The sequence below is a fragment of the Rhodamnia argentea genome, chromosome 9 (genome assembly GCF_020921035.1).
Source record: "Rhodamnia argentea isolate NSW1041297 chromosome 9, ASM2092103v1, whole genome shotgun sequence".
Taxonomy (NCBI): domain Eukaryota; kingdom Viridiplantae; phylum Streptophyta; class Magnoliopsida; order Myrtales; family Myrtaceae; genus Rhodamnia; species Rhodamnia argentea.
The window spans coordinates 25,539,148-25,559,255 of record NC_063158.1 but is presented as its reverse complement, the minus strand read 5'-3'; the positions used below and the strand labels follow the sequence as shown (position 1 = coordinate 25,559,255).

The 20,108-nt window shown below is 40.8% G+C and overlaps 3 protein-coding genes and 1 non-coding gene across 4 annotated transcripts; 1 reads left to right on the top strand and 3 right to left on the bottom strand.

Annotated features, from left to right (window-relative positions):
- Nucleotides 1-7,157: 7,157 nt before the first annotated feature.
- Nucleotides 7,158-8,992, bottom strand: LOC115742895. Its single transcript, XM_030677418.2, has 2 exons — nt 8,839-8,992; nt 7,158-8,215 (listed from the first exon to the last, which is right to left on the bottom strand). The coding sequence occupies exons 1-2, from the start codon at nt 8,990-8,992 to the stop codon at nt 7,158-7,160; spliced, it is 1,212 nt and encodes a 403-aa protein (XP_030533278.2).
- A 4,410-nt stretch (nt 8,993-13,402) lies between these two features.
- Nucleotides 13,403-15,000, top strand: LOC115742865. Its single transcript, XM_030677385.2, has 2 exons — nt 13,403-13,918; nt 14,125-15,000. The coding sequence occupies exons 1-2, from the start codon at nt 13,480-13,482 to the stop codon at nt 14,646-14,648; spliced, it is 963 nt and encodes a 320-aa protein (XP_030533245.1). The 5' UTR covers nt 13,403-13,479; the 3' UTR covers nt 14,649-15,000.
- A 1,121-nt stretch (nt 15,001-16,121) lies between these two features.
- LOC115743009 lies at nt 16,122-16,213 on the bottom strand. Its single transcript, XR_004015628.1, has one exon. It is a non-coding gene; the product is annotated as a small nucleolar RNA snoR109 (small nucleolar RNA).
- Nucleotides 16,214-16,969: 756 nt separating this feature from the next.
- LOC115743003 (mitochondrial pyruvate carrier 4) lies at nt 16,970-19,373 on the bottom strand. The gene is made up of 5 exons (XM_030677578.2): nt 19,212-19,373; nt 18,573-18,671; nt 18,379-18,431; nt 17,880-17,953; nt 16,970-17,213 (listed from the first exon to the last, which is right to left on the bottom strand). Exons 1-5 carry the CDS (start codon nt 19,264-19,266, stop codon nt 17,168-17,170), a joined length of 327 nt encoding a protein of 108 aa, XP_030533438.1. The 5' UTR covers nt 19,267-19,373; the 3' UTR covers nt 16,970-17,167.
- Between the last annotated feature and the right edge of the window lie 735 nt (nt 19,374-20,108).

Genomic DNA, 20,108 nt, shown 5'->3' with positions numbered 1-20,108 from the left:
AATGATTTAGTTCAGTTTGGTTTTTCAAACAACCAAATTGAATTGAACTTTTACACCCCTACCTTGTAGAATATCCCGCCCATGTGCATGGTCCGAGCCGGTTCGGTCCCCAAATTTTCGGGACCAGGGATCGGATAGGATCGAGAAAGGCTATTATGTCCAGACCTAGTCATGTTCTAGTGGGACCGCTCACACCAGCCGCTTATAGAAATCTAATCTTTGGATTTAAACTAATCACTTCCAATCTCAATCATCCAACCTAATAAAACACACACACACACACACACACACACACACACATATATATATATATATGACTATCATACAACCATCACATGAGTGCTTATGAGAAAAGACTAAATTAGGAAAAAAAAAAAAAAGACAGTCCAAACATATGGTGCCAGCTCATACCCTAGAACTGCAAAATCTCATAACAAAAGTTCAAGAACATGAGAAAAAGAGTCAAATGCTGCATGTTTCTAGTGTTCCCAAATCAACATGAAATTGTGTCTCTATAGAAGAATCAACATTTTTTTTTATTTGGTCGAAAATAATCAGTATTCAACACCCCTTTTTCTCTCTGTAGTTATTTTGGCTAAGTATGCAGTTGTTCCTAAAAAGTTCACCGGCATCCCAAATCAGTAATTGGTGCAAAGTCGAGCTCACCTTTTGGTCGCGGCCGATGGTTCAGAGCCTCGTCGTCACAAGAGAAGCGAAGTCCCTGGAACTTTCTTCCATCTTATACAATAAGCAAACCATGTCCTATATAGCAATCTGGTGCATTTCATGCAAATAAAGATTATATTCCACGACTCTAATTTTTTTTCTACTTGTATATATATATATATATATATATAATTATGTATATTCTAGACGGTCCGATCCGATCCTATCCACCATGAAACTGGGGACCAGATCCCTCTCAAGGATCGGACCAACCTGGCCGGTTCGGACCAATCCGATCCGGTTTGCTCACCCCTCACCACTATGACCCCTTTACCCCTGCCTGTGCATAGTCCGTATCTTTTTCCCATTTTAGAGGTTACGACTGATTTTTAATTTGCCGTGAAGTCTGAGCAGACCCAAGGAAGGTATCATGCTTTTCATTAATGCAGTTTTCTGCAGGAAACACCCACCGAGCATCGATGCGATTTTTTTTTTAATCGGAAGCATCAAGAAAATTCAAAATGACATCTTTATTATCTCTTGTTCTTGCTTCCATGAGAAGCAGTTGCTGATGAGTGGCATTAGTTGATAATCTACCTGCAATCCCTTTGTCGACTGGGTCTTTTCGAACTGAGTTGGGGTTGGAGAAAGGAAATTACGTTCATAGATTAGTGATAATGTTTGGATTTGATTAACATATATATGCACGCCGGGAAATGAAAACATAAAGAGTCGGCTAACAACATAACTCAACATGGGCTGACTATTTGCATGATGACCGGTTGGGAGAATGAGTACTATTTAATGCTTATCCTCACCCTTCTCCCCAGATGCTCCATTGAGGGAACCTTCCTTTAGCTGAATGGAGCGAAGAACGTATCGACATCGGCATCCAGAGATCGCGAACAGATACAACTTTTAAGTGATGGTCTGCCTTTAGACCAGCCACACCCAAGTGTTGCCTGGATTTGGCCAGTCTAAGTGTCTAAGAGAAAATTAAATGCGATTCATAGCTTCCTTTTGTAGAAAATATGCTCCTACTTGGTCTTGTTTCAAATTGATTAGGGGCTCTTTTACGGAAGATGAAATTGTTGAAGTTTGTTTGTAAAACAAACAAATTTGCCTTTTCTTTTGTTCCACATAAAAGAGATGAGAGAGTGCAAATCACTTTATTAGTTGAAAAGCTATTATAGTCTTTCGAATAGAGAAATGGGTACAATGCGCTCGTAGGAAGTCCTAAGTATCTTTAGCTTAGGGATCAGCCGATGAGCTCGTAGGAAGTCCCCAGTTTCTTTAGCTTAAGCCGATTCTTTTCCGTTCTGTTTGACTCGATACCACCCGGTGAGTTTTGCCTGTCTAGATTGAAGCTTAGATTTTTGCTCATCAATTTGTTGCACCTCTAATGATCCAGAAACGATCCCTGACTGCAGCTTGATTCCACCCTTCTTCAGTTCGGCGAGCTTTTCCCCAGGAGAGGATACCTCATCCTTTTCTACCTGAAGTCATTTAGAAAATTTCTCGACAGCTTCCTTGCTTTGTAAGGAAAACACTACCCACTAGATGAATTTCCTCGACTGTAATTGCATCGGCAGATCAACACTCGGCGTCAGGTCCTTCACTAGCCCGATTGCTAAGTACTTGAGTTCCGTTAGGTCCTCCGGGGAGATCAAAGAAGGGAAATCCCAAGTAAGGAGGGACGAGAGCCTCTTGTGACGATCAGACATTTCATTTCTCGACATTAGAGCCGATATCAGGCGGAGGAGTTAATATCTCGGCTTCATCTAGGGGTCGAGAAAGTACATCCTCCGGGGATTTGACATAGTCACCAAATTCGTCTACGCACAACTCTGCATGAGATTCACGAACTTCTCCAGGTTTAGGAATCGCACTAGCTCTAGAGTTGTGGGAGATAGGAATTGAACTTTAGCAAGAGAAGCATCCCACAGATAATTCTTAAGAGTCACATGTCGAGCCTCCAGATACGTCCGTTGTAGTATTGTCCTTGAGGGAAATTTTAAGTAATGCGACTAATAAGGAACTCAACATGAAAAATTCTCAAATTCCAAAGTGAAAGAGGAGGAAAAATCTGTTCTTTACGCAAACAAACATAGACGGAAAGGACTACAGAGGCTTACTCGCGGGTCGTTGGAATTCTTGTTGTTAAGCCTAAGATGAAGCTACCATAGGGTCAAGTTCGTTCCAGATGAAGACAAAACGGTTGGAACAGAAGTGCACAAGCCAAAAGAGTTTCACACATTCATGCTCAGAACACAACGAGGAAAAGAAGGTAAAATCCGGACAAGTGAACAGGGAAAACGTTGAAGCTAGGACTAGGAATCAAGAGATTGGTCTGCCGCTTCACTAGAAAATTCGTCCACACCACGACAAACGGGTCAGGGCGTTCGGGTTTTGTGCCCAAACTGGCCTTTCGTTGCTTATGTTACCACCGAAAATGAGGAGAAAAAGTGAAAGAAGTACCTGAATGCTCATGTTGCCATATGTACATGCCGCTTTTGATGGGTCGAGACACACCGTATCGGACAGATGGTAATCTATGGACGACAAATGGTTCAAGGAATGTGACAAAATGGCATCCATATTGTTTTAGAGACTAATGTATGTCCAACCCTTTAGATAGTGATTGTACTATCGCATGTTCTGGTGAATTAATACCGAATTGGTGTCTCCTCAAGGGTCGAAGCCAACTTTTAGGCAGTAAGTAGGAGTGAGCAAAAAAACAACAGAAGGACATGATTGGCAGTTTGATCCGATTCTTGGTCCCATAAAATGGAACCTGTAATTGTCGGCCCGGTTCCCAGTTCCAAGGATGGACCGCTTGGATCGAACCAACAATTTTTTTAGTTTTAATTTTATTTGCAAAAAAATTCCTCAAAAAAATCATTTAAACTCTTATATTGTTAGGGTTACTTCTATACATTTAAAACGTGAATATATTATTCAAGCATATGCGACCGGTCTCACTAGACCGCCTGGAACCAAAACCGGACAGGTCCGGCCCGTGTTTTAAAATCTAGAAATTGATCCCTTCAGTCCGGTTCCCGATTTCGAGGTGAGGCCGAACCGGATTGGGAACCGATTAGCCCCAGCCATAAGCATGAACAGATTAATCAGTCCAAAAATCACCCTCATCAGCAAAGAACCAAAAAAAAAAAAAAAAGGATGATCATCAAGAAACAGCCGAGAGTTTGAACAAGGCTGATGAGATTCTACGAGAATTATTAGTCTCCAAGAGTTCTGTGTGCCCTCGCTTTTGTCTCCTTTCCTCGTACTAGGTGAGAGACGGACGGTACTGCAGTGGGAGAGATGCGAAATCGCCATGGCAGCCCCTGGTCGGAGTTGTTGGTTCTTCCATTTTGGGGCTTACGGACAAGGCAATGATTCTTGAGCCGACAGGTACGGCCGTCGCTTTGTTGCTCTCTCGAGTCCCGCTTCTGCACGCGATGCTTCAGCAGCTTGAAGCTCAGCGCTTTGACCGTGACTCTCTGGTTGCTCTCGCGGTTTCAGCTTTGAATGCAGAACGTTTCTGCTCGAGCTCCCCGATTCACCTAAATCAAACAGAGAAAAGAATTTTAATTAGTAGAGTTAAAAATTGACATGTAACTTATATAGGATGGACATTGTGATATAGTACGAAATATGAGAATACCAATGTAGAAATCGTTTTCTAACAATAATTCAAGTACATCAGTTTCGCGCATAATAAATGATTCGGGGAAATCATTTTCGGAAAATGATCGTTTTTGTCACTTAGAAAAATGAACGGAAATTGTTTTTTATTGTCCACCAAAATGTTTGGACATAAATTGTTGTCCATAATGAAAAGTTTTTGGTCGGCTAATTATTTCAAACAATAGAAGCGATTGTTTATACGATAATGTTTTTTGAATCATTCGTTTTTTGCCGGACAAATAGAGCCTACGTATAAATATTTATTATTTCCAAAACGGGGATGAAGTTTTTCAGGAAGGGATCGATTCGATGGATAGAGAGACCGTGCTTATATGTTAGACAAATAAAAGAATTTTAATCAGTAACATTCGAAATCAACATGTAACTTATATAGGATGGAGATTGTGATGTGTTGCGAAATACTAGAATATCCATGTAGAAATTAGCACGACCTCGACATATCCCGACCCAATTTTTACTACGATTTAACACCTAATTCTAAGAACCCGTGGGACGGTTCTAGGTTCTGAAAACTCGGAACCATATCTGTGAGGTAGTTCCAGGATAGGACTTATATTCCATCCATTCCGAACACCCCTTACACATGCATAGGTTTTTGAAAACTTAAAATGACAATTGCTAGGAATATATAAAGTTGGTAGCAATCTTTAGATTTTGAGGAAATTTCTGAGGATAGAATAAGCATCGCAAATATTGCTGCAATATTTGCTTCTTCCCTGGGAAACATTAGTTAAAATAGGATTTTGTTAGTGAGTGCCTCTTTTAAGTACCTAATCAAAGAAGGTTGTTATTTGATTATAAAAAAAAGAGAGAGAAAGGTTTATTATTTCCAACGTATTCTCTCTCTCTCTCTCTCTCTCTCTCTCTCTCTCTCTCGGTATATTAAGCAAAAAAAAAAAAAAAGGTTAGGCTAAATGAACTCCTTTCGCTACTGAGGTGTTTCCTAATTTTCAAAATAGTAGGCACATAGTCTAAACCATAATAGATAGCTACCTAAGTTTGTTCATATATTGAACCAAAAACTTGGCCAACACTATGGGAGTGCAAAAGAATCGAGAACAGACCGAACCACTTAGAACCAGGCCGAACCGGCGGTTCCCATGGGCATCGGTCTGGTTCTTGGCTCCAATAAATTGGGACCGTTTAGTACCGGTCTGGTTCCCGGACTGAGTGTGGAATTAAGAACCCGGACCGGACCGGACCGATACACACACATGTATGTATATCCACTTGACACTTGATATAAGCTCTCTCATATTCGGGTAATTACACTCAGTATTATTAAGAACAGTAAGCCCTCTGTTTCCCCTTTTTTGCGCAATTATTTTCTCTCAATTCATTGCTATCTCAGTTAGAGTGTATGTAGATTTGGGGTTTGGATAATATTTTGCTATACAGACTTGTCATTTAGCAGTTCATAGAATTTTATTGCAATTGAGTGTCAACTACATTTACGGAATTTCTTGATCGGCCTACATTGAAAAACTGCATTTGCATTACACGGGATAATAGAAATTTTTTAGAAAGTTTAATTATGAAGCTCCTGGGTTCTAAAGGATTTTATTAATTCAACACAAAAGAGAGATAAGGGCATCCTAAATGAAGTGTTGACAACAGTAACTCGAACATATCGAGCACAAATAGGGTGTTTTTCGTCTCTTAGCAAATAGAGAGGAGACCCGTGCGACATTGTAGTGATTGTAGACCGGCTCCATATATCCACCCGAAAAATCGAACCGGCCTAGCTGTCCGATTCCCGGATGGATCCATGGAACCAGTAGGCAGTTCCCGGTTACCGTTTCGTGGAACCGGTCTTTAGTGGACGGTTCCTGATCTCGGGATGGGAGCCGCTCACCCTAGAATCGATTATCACTAGTAAGCACTAAGTAGAAAAGAAATTATGTCCTTGCATTAGTATAACATGTGCATTTGACATCATTAAAATAGTTGATTACTACACATGCCATCAATCAATTTGAAGTTATAAAAGTTGAAATGATTTCTTTGTCTGTCCCACACAATATGGTAACAGGTCACAAGTCTTAGAATTATTACAGTCGAAGATGATTGTAAAGATGCTAAGATGTGAAGCAGACTCCTAATTTTCTTTTGTCCCAGAGATTCGTGGCATGAAATAATGAATTAAGTTTCAGAGATTAACAAACAGAATCAACAATTTGACACGAAAAGAAACCTGTTCTTGCAATGAGCGAACTTGAATCAAGTAGCCTTTGGCAAAACAAAAAGAGAAAAAAATCACCAAGTCTAATCATACATTTTATTGCTAGTTCGCAGCATGTGCAGTAGAAAGAGTTTTCAAGTTCAAAGACTAGCAGATGGATAAGCCGAATTATTAGATTTTCTGGTTCAGGATAAGCAAGACTTGTCACAAACTGGTGACCCAAGCTGATGAATCACTTGCCATGGCAAGCCAAATTGGACTGTATCCCTTTCTCGCGCATTAATTGACTGATTGTGGATGCAGTTGCAAACAACAGCATGAGAAGTGCCAAAATAGAGGCAAAGTAGTCGAACAGAAACAATTTCAGAGAGATGAGCTGTGACTTGTGATTCACATTGAGTCTTTACTAGCAGCTCTTTCCGTTAATGCTAGCACTTAACATGACACAAATGGTGACCCTGTTAAACTGATTGAACTAACCTTTCCTATCCACGTCAATCTAAGAAAACACAGAAAATTCCAAAGTAAGGAATGAAACACAAAGGCTACGAAGCATGGTGACCGCTGAAATCATCAGCTGTTGTGCGAGAGCTCAATTTCAGCCGGACTTCTCAAAGGAGAAACCTTTGAGAGGCGCATACCTGGCGAGAATCTCAGCCATTCGCTTTTCGGCGTGTTTCTTCTTCATTTCCCATAATGGGATTTCAGCAACAGCAGTCTGGATGTCTCGCATGACAGCTGATGTAGAGTTCGCCATGATCTTCTGCTCAGCAACCACCTGATCTTTTGCCTTATTCTTTGACTTGATGTCACAAGCAAGTTCAGCTTTCCTAGCTTGAAGCTGTGCAATTTGTTCATCTATTTCTCGCACAGTAGGTGACTTGGATTCTATCTGAAACTGCAGTGCTCCTGCTTCCTTCTTCAGCTCACTGTACTCCCTCTTAAGAGAAGAAACCTTGTCCTTCTTGGCCCGAAGATCTTCAAAAAATTTGGTAGCCTGCTCCACAATCGCCTTAGTTCGCAGGAAAACCTCGCGTGCTTTGGGGATTTCTTCAACCGACTTCAACTTCAGCAATTGATCGACTGTCAAGATGGGATCGGCCATGAGCTTCTCAACTGAATAACTAATCTCTTCCAGGCACTCTGAGGATAGCAAGCATGAGAAATCCAGGGCTAGAATGGAAGAAAGCTTCTTGCGGTGAGTAGCCATTTCCTCTGCCATATCAGGACCTACGTAAGTGAAAGGAGTCCACACCTGAGCTTCAACATTTGGCTGAGAAAGAATATGTTCCATGGACTTTAAACAGTCATCAACATCTTGTGCCTCAAAATCCTTGGATGCATAGAATCTGGACCCAAGACTTTGGTCAGAAGCAGACTCCTCAAGGTCAATTTGCGTTTCAGAGCCATATTCTGAATATCCACTTCCGTTACTTGAAGCATCATCCGTTAGCGAACACGAGTCAATTACAAACTCATTTCCAGTGTTGGCTTGAGCTGGTGTTTTGTAACTGTGTCGCATTCTGCGCCTAGGGAAGGCTTGCGACATAGCTGGTCTCACTTTTTTCGTCATCTTGGAAGTACAGGGGGCTTCTTTCATCCTCTTAGATGCACTTTCAACTGGTGGTACCTGTGCAAAGATATCTGGATGCAAATCTGCATATCAGAGTGACCCAAAAATAACTGGGACAACCAAGAAGCTGAAGGTATCTTAAATTTTGCTTGTCTCGGCTCAACAATCTTTATGCGTTCATGGCAACAGGTATACACTTCTCCAATAACAAAGTCATTAAACCAGAATACATAAATAAGATCTATTACCACTGAGAATTAGCAAATGGGTCCATCAAAAGTGGCAAACGACCGAGTCCTTAAATTTTCTAAGCCTTATTGTTATGCACTAGCAGTTACCTAGATTACGGAAGGCATAGTGAACCCTAAGCAGGGCTCATCCTTATCCTTTGTGATTAAATTTACTAAAAGTTGTTCTGATATACGTGGCATTTCTGAGCTTTCCAAGCTCCTTTAGACTGTCTAAATTTCCTGTTTTCTGTAGGATCTTCTATTGCATAAAGATCAAATCTCCTAATCATTACTTTTTAATCGAAGGTAAAGCCATAACTCACCAAAGAGACGAACAGCCAAGTGATTGCAGACTAGAGCTTATACAAACATTATGACCATCAAAAAGATCTTCCACGTTCAGAAACATTGGACTTCCGAATTGAATGACAGGATAGTAACGACATAACCAAAACCATGTAAGCCTTAATCCTCACCTTCGCTCTGGCGCTGTTTCGTAGAGGGAACATTCCAGATAAAAGAAGCAAATAACTCCTCAACATCTGCATTCGGAAACTGCGAAGAGATGTAGCCTCTGAACGAAGACTTGCTCTTAAATACAGATCTACTGCCATGGGCACAGAGACACATTGGAGGACGTAAGGACCTGTCTTGATAGATACCAGAACGATAGGTCCTGCTGCCGACCCACCAACGCCAAGTATCGCCAGGATTTGGCCAATCTACAGGAGCATAAGGCAAACCTTCACCCACAGTATTAGGCTCGACAGGGTATGGGCAGAGAGTTGTCATCTTCATTGCCTTCTCACTCGAAACATCGTTTCCCGTTGCTTGCTTCCCCTTCTCCATAATGCTACTTAGTTAACACGACAAGCAGCGACCTAGCAGGAAAATGCCATCTCAGAACAAGATAAACCCTTACAGCATAATGCTAAAATTCAATGCCTGATGACATAACTAGCTCCTACCATGAAGTCCCAATCCCCACAGGTATTCGGGCAAAACAGGCTTTTGAAATGTAAGAGACAGAAACCCCATCCATCGGTTAAGGAGAAAGATTGAAACTTTAGCAAGGTAATCACCAGTATTTTTCAAGTTCAGAACGTGAAAAGCAGTAAAAATGACAAGACAAACAACAATCCCCACAAATCTAATGGGAGGAAGGAGTTAGTCTGAAACATGCGGGAAAAATACCTAAAAACACCAAGAAAAAGTCGAAAATAAACAAAAAATGCAAGTAAAAATGGCACCTTTATGCAAAGACTCGATGATGATGAGGAGATGCAGAGCCGAGAAAGAACATAGAAGATCGCAGAGCCACCATCAAAACTTTACCCAGCTTGAAAGGAATGCCTTATCTCGAGGCTCTGGGGTTGAACATGGTTGAGAACTTTCTGGGTCTGTATTCCAGCTTTGTTCCTTGCTCTCTGAAGCTTTTCTGAAACGAAGAAGAGAGGAGAGGAGATAGTGAGATACTGTCTTGGTAGTACTACGAACCGCAATGACACCTTTACCCCTGCTTGTGCATGGTCAGTGTCTTTCCCATTTTTGAAGCTACGACTGATTTTTAATTTGCTGTGAAGTCCGAGCAGACCCAAGAATGGTACCATACGCAGTTTTCTGCAGGAAACACCCACCGAGCATCAAGACGATTTTTGTTTTTTTATCGGAAGCATCAAGACAATTCAAAATGACATATTTATTGTCTCTTGTTCTTGTTTCCATGAGAAGCAGTTGTTGATAAGTGGCATTAGTTGATAATCTACCTGCAATCCCTTTGCCGACCGGGTCTTTTTCGAACTGAGTTGAGGTTGGAGAAAGGAAATTACCTTCATATATTAGTGGTAATGTTTGGATTTGATTAACTTTAGAACTAACTTGACAAAGAAGATTTAGAACTAAATTGGCACAATTATAATAGATTTAGGATTATTTTGGTAATCATCTCGAAAGAATGAGACTTTCATCCTAGACCACGCTTGTATGGTAAGAAAAGAATTTTAATTAGTAACTTTTGAAATCAACATGTAACTTATATACGATGGAGATTGCGATATGTTGCAAACTACTAGAACATCAATGTAGAAATCACCGAAGGTTGCCCCAGTGGCCATTCTTCTTATTTGGAAAGATGAAGGTAGGGAGTTCGAATCCTCACCTTCAGGAAGGAGTGGGGTGGGAAGTCATAAGGAGGGAGTAGGATTTCGCAACATGTACACATATCATGTCTTGTATAATAGGATAGAACCAGACACAAAAAAAATGTAAAAATCAGCAGGATCTCGACATATCCCAACCCATTTTTTACTAGGATTTAACACTTAATTCTAAGATCCTATAGGACGGTTCCAGGTTCCGAAAACTAGGAACCATATCTATAAGGTAGTTCCAGGATAGGACATATATTTCATCCACTCCGAACACCCCTGACAAATGCATAGGTTTTTGAAGACTTAAAATGACAATTGCGAGGAATATATAAAGTTGGTAGCAATCTTTAGATTTTGAGGAAATTTCCGAGGATAAAAAAAAAATCGTAAAAATTGCTGCAATATTTGCTTCTTCCATGTGAACCATTATTTAAAATAGGATTTTGTTAGCAAGTGTCTCTTTTAAGTACCTAATCAAAGAAGGTTTGTTAGTTGATTAAAAAAAAAAAAAGAAGAGAAAGGTTTATTATTTCTAATGTACTCTCTCTCTTTCTCTCGTGGTATGCGTAATCACTCCGTTGAGAGTCGATATTACTCGTTGTAATATGTGTGAGAGCAATGCTTGTTTATTGGTAATGGGGTTTATCAGCTTTGGATAGGAGCGGCACGTGCTTTATCATAACCACTCACAAGATTACTTGTAGATTCTAGCCTATTGGTGTTTATTAGTCTAGGAGAGTACACTTAGTCTTGATCTAAGCCGAATCACTATAAACATCTACATGCATCATCTTTTGGCTCCTTACTTGTTTCGTGATTTATTTGACAGTAGCATATTGCATATGATATTATTAATTTGTTATTGCATCTATCAAAATTAACTTGAGTTATTCCTCGTCAATTTTCGTAAATCGACCTATTCAACCCATGTTAGGTTGTATTATTAGCCTCGTCAATTTTCGTAAATCGACCTATTCAACCCATGTTAGGTTGTATTATTAGCCTCAACAACTTTAACCGATTGAAAACAATAAAAGGGCTTCCGTGGTTACCTGGAGATCACTTCCCTTCCTAACTCATTGAAGCCTGTACAATTAAGGATGCTTAGAGTAGATAGCTTTAACTTCTCTAGCAAAGTTGCGGAGGCCACATTGGTGCAGCTCCCACCATCCGTGATCAGCTTACACAAGCTCCTATTAACTGTAAAATGAATTTGAAAGGTGTTTTTCCTTTGCTCTTGCATATTTGGGGCATCTATGGTGTGCCCTCCCCATGATCAGCATCTCATCTTCATCAGCTTGGTCCACGATGTCATCTTGCTCTCGGCTCCGAACCCAACTCGGTTTGATCCTTACTTAGCCTCTTGGAATTCTGAATCAATTTTCTCAATTTCGTGTGGGTTATAAGACTTCGATTAGGACAATCTAACTGGCAAATGCCTACACTTAAAGCACATTGTTCAATCCTAAGAGGAGGCAAGTAATGGTACTCTCTTGCATCTCTGGTACAATGTACATCACACCTCATAAGGAGTTGCTCGAACTCCCTTGTACTCTCCTCGATGCTCTCATCCCATGTTAATGGAGAGAGTTCAACTTCAGAAACAAGTCGGGCTCATAGCCGCTAGGCAAATACCTCTTCGTCTTAAGCTTCTTTTATCTTTTTCCTAGACTTGTGACCCTACCTCTTTTTCTTGTAATCTTGATTCTGGTAGTTTGTCGAGTTTTCCAACCAAAGTGAATCATATTTCTTAAATTTAAAATCAAACAATGCTCTAATTTTCATTCGAGTATGACTTGAAGTCAAAGTCTTGTTCAATAACATACAACCATTCGAGAAATTCATCTCGATTGGGACTACCTTCAAATTCATATGTTTCCATTCTAGTTTCGCGGTCGCATCGAGCGCCCCCCCTCTTCTTCTTTTAAATGGATAATTTGAACAGCTAGGGTCACATCTAGAATGGAAGTATGAAATGGAGAATAGAAGGGTTCGCCCAAAACATGTTCCACCTAGAAGCTTTGATATCAACTTGATACATGGTGAGTTTGAGAGAAGTTGCCGATGAATGAAAGTGTTTGGTGTATTTGAGGGGACAAAACAATAGGATAGAAGAGTTAATTTAAGTTCACCACAGCAGAATTGAGGCTTTCTAACATGAATAAAGAACCGAAAGAATCACTCACCTGAGAAGAGTTCTCATGTATTTTTCAAATTCAATTGTGAATGTTTGCAATTAAGAATACACATCCTATTGATAGACGGACTAACTTGAGAAGCCTACTTAGACTAGGAAACCTACTTAAACTGGGAACTCTACTCAAATTAAGAAACAACCCTTAGTGATGACCCTATTGAATTAGCCTTTACTCTTCAATTTTTACCGACTTCATCATGAACGCCCTGTCTTCGTTGGACCGTAGGATCATCTTATGGCTGAAATCTCCCCTTTGCTCTAGTTGATTGATGAGATTTGAACAGGGATTGTGAGTTAATTCCCTTCAATAGAATTCGATGTTCCCGCATCGTGATTGGAGTGAGGACCTACCAGTCAACTTTTGATTGATTTGAGCTACATAATTGAAATGAAAAGGCACATGACGATTAGCCGCAGCTCGACCCGGTTCATTCTTGACAAACCAAACCATGAATGTACGTGGACGTGAACACGAGTAGATACATCTGAATCTCACCTCAATCACAACTACATACATCTATCTCTTCCATTTCTTATGCAAAGAACTATCGTTAATTTGTCTTTTCTTCTTCATCCAAAAACATAAAATAAAATTCACGACCTTCCAAATCTACCAGAAGCCGCTTCACAAGCTAATCTTCTATATAACAGCTGGGAATGTTAATCTCACTTCATCTTTTTCATTCTCAATCACTCTCTCTCAAAAAGAGCACCGGCAACAGTGAAGCGATATCGACAACCAAGCACATCCCTATTTCCGATCGAAAAGTATGGCCAAAGTATCGCCCATCAAGTTCAAGAGAGTAGCTGCCGCTTTCGACGAGGCGGCTCGCCTCTGCGAGAGCAGCGGGAGTGAGCACTCGCCGTCATCGGAGAGCTTCGCCGATCTCTCTGATCTGGTGATGTCGTTCATGGAGAGAGAAGGAAAGGTCGAAGCTGAAGAGGATTGTGATGATGAGAAGTTGATGAAGGAGGAGTGTGAGGGCAATAATTTCGATGATTGTCTGTCCGATTCCGATGAGTCGCCGGCCAGGGAGACGTTGGAGGAGATTCTCGCGACGGATTACAATGGTGACGAAGTGAAGGCGAGGATTGGAGCCGAAGTTGAGCTTGCTTGCGAGTTCATCGGGAGGGATCATGTGGATATGCCGTCGCATGATTTTAAGCGACGGTTAATGGCTCGTCTTCGCGAGAGAGGCATTGACGCCGGTTAGTATATTTCTTAAACAAATTAATTATGTTTTCTTGTTGTTGATTTGATCAACTCCATTGCTTTATTAATCTGAAGTAGTAGAGTAATAATTTGTTGGAGTAGCTATAAACAATAGATTACGGAGCATTTGAACGACAACACCATACGCACCATAGGACATCGTTTAATGTTGGTGTCTAATTCCTACATCGATATACACCAGGTCTCTGCAAATCTAGATGGGAGAAGACTGGGCGATTACCGGCCGGAGATTACCAATACATAGACATCAATGTAGACGATACTCGCTACATCATTGAGGTGTCCCTAGCAGGAGAATTCGAAATCGCTCGCCGGACCGATGGCATGGCTTCATTGCTCAGATTATTTCCTCCGATATTCATTGGCCGGCCCGAGGAGTTGAAGCAAGTGGTGAGGATAATGAGCACGGCGATAAGGCAGTCCTTGAAGAAGAGGGACTTGCTAGTGCCTCCATGGAGGAAAAATGGCTACATGCAGAACAAGTGGTTCAGCTCCTACAAGCGGACCACCAATAGGGTTCCGAGCGCAGACGGCAAAGTCATATCTCGGGACGGTCCAGTTGCAAAACATCTCATCGGATTCGAGGCCTCTAGAGTAATAAATGACTGTTTTTGTCGCGAGGATTTCGCCAGAAAGACTAGGTCGAGAATGACTGGGAACTTAACCGCGGATTTCGACGGCCACGACACCAGCTTGCATCTCTAGTTCGAGCCGTGGCATCAGTTAAGGCTTGCTTCTTCAGATGATTGAAGTTTCTCTCCATTTATAGGATTTTTTTCTATAGGGAGATTTCCATGGACAATCTCTGTATATAGCGAGATTCTTCACCGACTCCTTCAAGATCTCCTCCGAGCTCTCGGTCAGAAGTTGGAGCTTGATCATGTTGCAGGGAGGTTGGACCTTTGCTGTTTCAAGAACTATAATTGGAACCCTAAGCAAGCGGAGTCGACGCCCTATGTCCATAATTTGAACCTTCGCGCCGACGGGTCGACATGCTCTATTTCAAGAAGCCAATCTCGGACCCTTGAAACATAGATGGTCGACCCTCTGCACCGACGGGATCCGATTTCTTTTGCTAAGGGGAAGGAGGGAGTCTCTGTTTTTTGTGCACATATATGTATATTCATCAGGATCATGTGTTGCTATGCATAATGTTAACACATTGCTACGGACAAAGGGTAGAAACTGTAAATTAGATCAAGTGCAGGGTCCTGATTGGAAATTTTAATCAGATTATTTTCCATTTCATGCTCAAAATCTTAGTCCAATGACCAGTCAGAGCACGACTTCCGGTACTTCCTCCGTACCCTGAATTTTATTTTTTCTTATTCGCTTCCCAAGTTCCTAATCGTGGCTATTTTTTTTGGTTGGTCAGATAATCTTGGCTGTTTAACCCAGTATTGGAAAACATTTTTTCAAAATAAAAATAAGGGATAAGTGCAATTATTAAGTCTCAAAACTTTTAAAATATACATTAAAATCATAAAATATACCACAAAAATGCAATAAAATCTTACAACTTTCTAAAAATACAATCAAATCTTAAAATTTACCATTCTAAATTTTCAAAAATTACAACCACCGAAAAAAATTTAACTTTTTTATAAATTTGAAAATTTAACTGCACTTTTTAAAAATTGTAAAATTTAATCTCACTTCAATGATAAATTTTCGGACTTTTTCGCTAGCATTGTTGGGTTTGTACTTTAAACTTCGTGGGGTTTCGACAATTTAGTTCCCAAAACAGCAGAAACAGGAGGCATTTGTCAACTAAATTAAACCATTCCTGGCACGAATTCACCGAGATTCTTGTTTTTTGTCCGCGATTTCGGACAAGAAAGTTCGGTCCAGAACTGAAACCGCTCGAAAAGCTAGTGCCTTTCAAAGGAATCGGGTGGTCGAGCTCGGCAAAATGGGAAAGAGCGAAAGCAGATGGATTTCGAATGATTTATAGCCACCGATAGACACAAAAACTGCTGGGGAATTTGAAGCAGCTTCGCTTGGAAGGTGACCCGAACAAAAATGCAGATTCGATGTAAGAGAAGGGCCTCTTAAAAAAGGCTAAATCGCATGCCCTTTTCCTCTTCTCCCCCTTCTCTAATTACATAAACAAGAAAGGAATTCTTTTTGCAGAAGAAAAATTTGGATTTTGACGTTAAAACTTCGGGAACTCGGAAGGAATGTAAGAAGTTCGGTAAGCAGATTTGTCGACGGAGGTTTGACAATAACCGGCCAGTTAACTTCTGAGGCGTTGGATGTTGCTACAGCCGCTTTGGCAGATTCAAGATCGAGGGCACTGGTCGAATCGATCGCACGCCCTCATCTCGGTACATGTAGCCTCGGATCTCAGATGGACCAGAGCTGAAGGGAGCAAGCAAAACCAGAGAAGAAAGCAAAATGTTAGACCAGAGAGAGAGAGAGAGAGAGAGAGGAGCGAGAAGAAGACGAAGATATGACCATTTCATAAACCCTAGCAAATGGGTTTTTATGTCCGAGGCAGGAGAGATCGTAGCCGTTCATCTCACGCCGTTCCTGACATAAGACCATCCTCGGCTTGGGCTTGGGCCTCGCCTTACGTAGTCCATGAACTCTCAAATCTCTGAACACGTGTTTTGGAAATCTGATTAATTTATAATTAGAGGAGTCATAAGAATTAATTTCGCAAAAAAGGGCTTTTGTTTCATCACACCAGAATGACATGAAACCAAGAAGAAGATTCACACACAGACTGAGATGACCTTTCCAAAGATTGAGCTGTGCAATGCATCAACAAAGGCTTTCGACTCTCGACATGTGAACTCTGTGGCGATGTACATATCAGTACGTCGATCTGTACCGTGGCACATCATTTCGTCAACCGCTATTTACTTCAGTCAATGCACCGGAAAGAAAATAAAGAGACCACGAAATCTGGGATGCGTAATGAGCGTAATCGGATTGTTCTCACTAAGTCACTGGATGTCACGAATAGGAACCGATCGGTTCTTAACATATGAAATTTATAGTAAGAAGAACAGATTTCACTAATCAAAGAGGGATCCACCGGTATTCCGTCATGCCAAACTTTTTATGAATGATAAGTGCAGTGAGAATGAGAGACATGGCAGAACTCAAAACCACAGAAACAGAAAGGCAAAGGCATCAAGGTGGAGATGATCTTGCAAAAGAGAGGAAGAAATGAGAGGGTCTTCCGAGCACTGGCCCGTTCGACATGTTTTTCATCATCATTCTTTGGCAACGGCTGGTTCCGCATCCGAGAGGTAGTCATGCCTGGAAAACAAGGACATAAGAAGCTCAGGAGAAGTTTTTTATGCCTGAACCACAAAGCAGATGGGTGGAATGCCCAGGAGTGAAGCAATTCAACGATCATTACTGGAAGTATGATTCGGCGTAAGAACTAGACCACTAAGCTTTTGAGGGTTTACTGACATGGCCGGGTTGTTTTTACATCTTCTCATGACAATCTATCTAGATTGAAGAAACCTCAAGTGATTAATTGAAGTATAGATAGCAGAAGACTATCAAGCTAGTTTGTATATGTGGGAGAGCTGAGAAGTAGAAATAGAGCCGCAACGACATTATGACAAATGTCTACACATTTTTTCCCTCTAATTGGCATATATATCGGAAATTTTAGAAGGATGGCTGCATAGGCTTCCACATCAGTAAACAGACGAGGCCTTAACACCATGTATCCAGTGATAGACCGGGAAAGGATCCACCTCAATGTATAGAAAGTTACTGATTTCATTTGCTAATTATATAGTTGATTATTTGTTATATTATTCCTTATTCCGAATCGATAGACGAAAAACATTACCAGGAAATTTGGCATACTCAATGGTTCTACACCTAAAAATGATGAGACGGTCACAAAAACTAACTTATATCAGAACTTTCGACCTACTTCTACATTAAAGAAAGAACTAAACTTACCGAATTTTGCGCCCTAATTGATAGAGGCCGGTCCCAGCCATAGCAACATTTACACTGAAGAGATTCCAATTTTTCTGTAATTTAGTAGGAAAAACACTGTTCAGTACCGTGGCCATTTTTCCTCCAAAGAAAATGACAACAACATTTAGAGCTGACAGAAACAAAGGGAAGCAACAACAATCTCTGCGAGCCAGCAAGGGCTTCTCATTCTGTGATCAGTGTTTGAGAGCTTGAATATGAGACACCCAACTCAAAGTAATGAAAGATAGCTTCAATCATCTTAACCTTAACAGTGCCATTTATGTTAAGAGACTTATCCATGTAATACTATCTATCCTCATCCTCATTGTCGTGGATACAAACGAACACGGAATACACAGCTTCATTTTCATTCTCGAGGACAAGAACATGATCCAAATTGTCGATCTCAATTGCCAATGTTATACAGCATACAGTCAGCATATCCAGCAAAGGCAATTGATTTTCTGCAGATACTTACAGGAGTAATCACCGTGCTGTAGCGTGACCAGATAATGCCAGTGGCAGTGACCGCTGCACACAATGCGGCAACCACATGAGACAAAGCCTACAATTTTCTATGTGGATCATAAAATGATACCAACAATTGGAAAGCCACTTATAAGGATAAGACATGAGCAATTGTGTACATGTAAAAAAATTTCAAATACATACCAATCTGCTGAGGATAAGAGAGCTTCTCTGGTGGTTTAGAAAAGTCAGCAATGTTGGCTATGCTGATGCCCCATTTAAACGTCGGCGCCCAGAAGTGAACTGCATTGACAGGGTGATGAACAGAAGTCTCTTTGCACCAAAGACGCAGCACAACACAACCAATTACAATCAACAGGCGAAGGAACAACTCAACCTAACCGTCTCTAACAATTCTAATCAAATTCGAATGTATGAAATTCATATTCATCTCCCTCAGTGAGGCTGAAAACACCTCAACAGATGTTATTCAACGTTTCTAGACAGAGTCGAATTCAACCTTCAGAACTACAAAACCAAAACTTTAGCCGAACTGCATCTACCCAATTGACGAATTTTGCATCTATCCACTCTAGCCCTAGTTAAATTAATTTATTATCATTTCTCCTCAGTGAAAGCACGTGTAAAACAAGCGCAAATGAACTAAATCATCGCAGACGAATGCGAGCTAAAGCAGAAACACGACAAGGAATCATGGGTCTCGATAGAATCGCAGACCAAAGATAAAACACAACGGGAATCAGACGGCCGAAACGCCACAAACGGCACGAATGGTCAAAACAGAGAGCGGTGGTTCCGGGCGGTGGGAACGAGTCGACTCACTGGTTTTGGGACCGGCCGGATGGTTCCAGAGAGCTTGAAGCTTCGAAGCAGACATGGATTCAGCTTCTTCCTCTTCGTCTACCTGAGAGTTTCGTTACGATCCGAGAGGGAGAGAGTTTGATGGTCGGTAGGTCGCAGGGGACGAGTTTCACCCGAATTTTCATTGATCGGAATCGTTGACCAGTGAGACGATGCCACGTGGGGCAAGTGCGAGCTCGATCTCACTGATCTTTCTGTAGGACTTTTGTACTCTATAATTACCAGATTCTCTCTCTATTTTCTTTGCCATTTATTATTTTTTTTTTCAAATTCTCTCTCTATTTTCTTTGCCATTTATTAATTTTTTTTTCAATAAAACATTTTCTACTAATGCTCTGCCTGCAATATTCTTCTGGTGCTCGGAATATCTTCACATTGATCGATAGACATGCGGCATTGCTGGTAAAAGAATTGAGGGTGGAGACTTTACTATTATAGATGCGGGGTTTGAATTCCGCTCTCTGCAAAGAGGCATAGCAAAAGTGCATCTCCTTATCATTTGTACAGTCTAATCAATTAAATTGGAGGTAATTATTATTCAATATTCACCGTTTAAATTGAACTAATCTAAGCAATATATTGGAATAGAAGTGAATTATCATTATCTACCTTCTACGACTTACATTTTGCACATTGCAAACTATTTGTTTCAGCTAATTAGAGATTAGCCATGTAACTTGTTCCGGATAATTCTTAAAGAAGGATGAATGTGGACGAGATCAATAATACATCGCGGTAAGCAGATCAAGCAACTTGAAGATAGCAATCACGATAGGGAAAGTGATTTGGAGATCAAAATCGATGATTTCACATTTGACCTTGGATTGGTCGTTACAATCTTGAGGGCCTTCTGGTTCC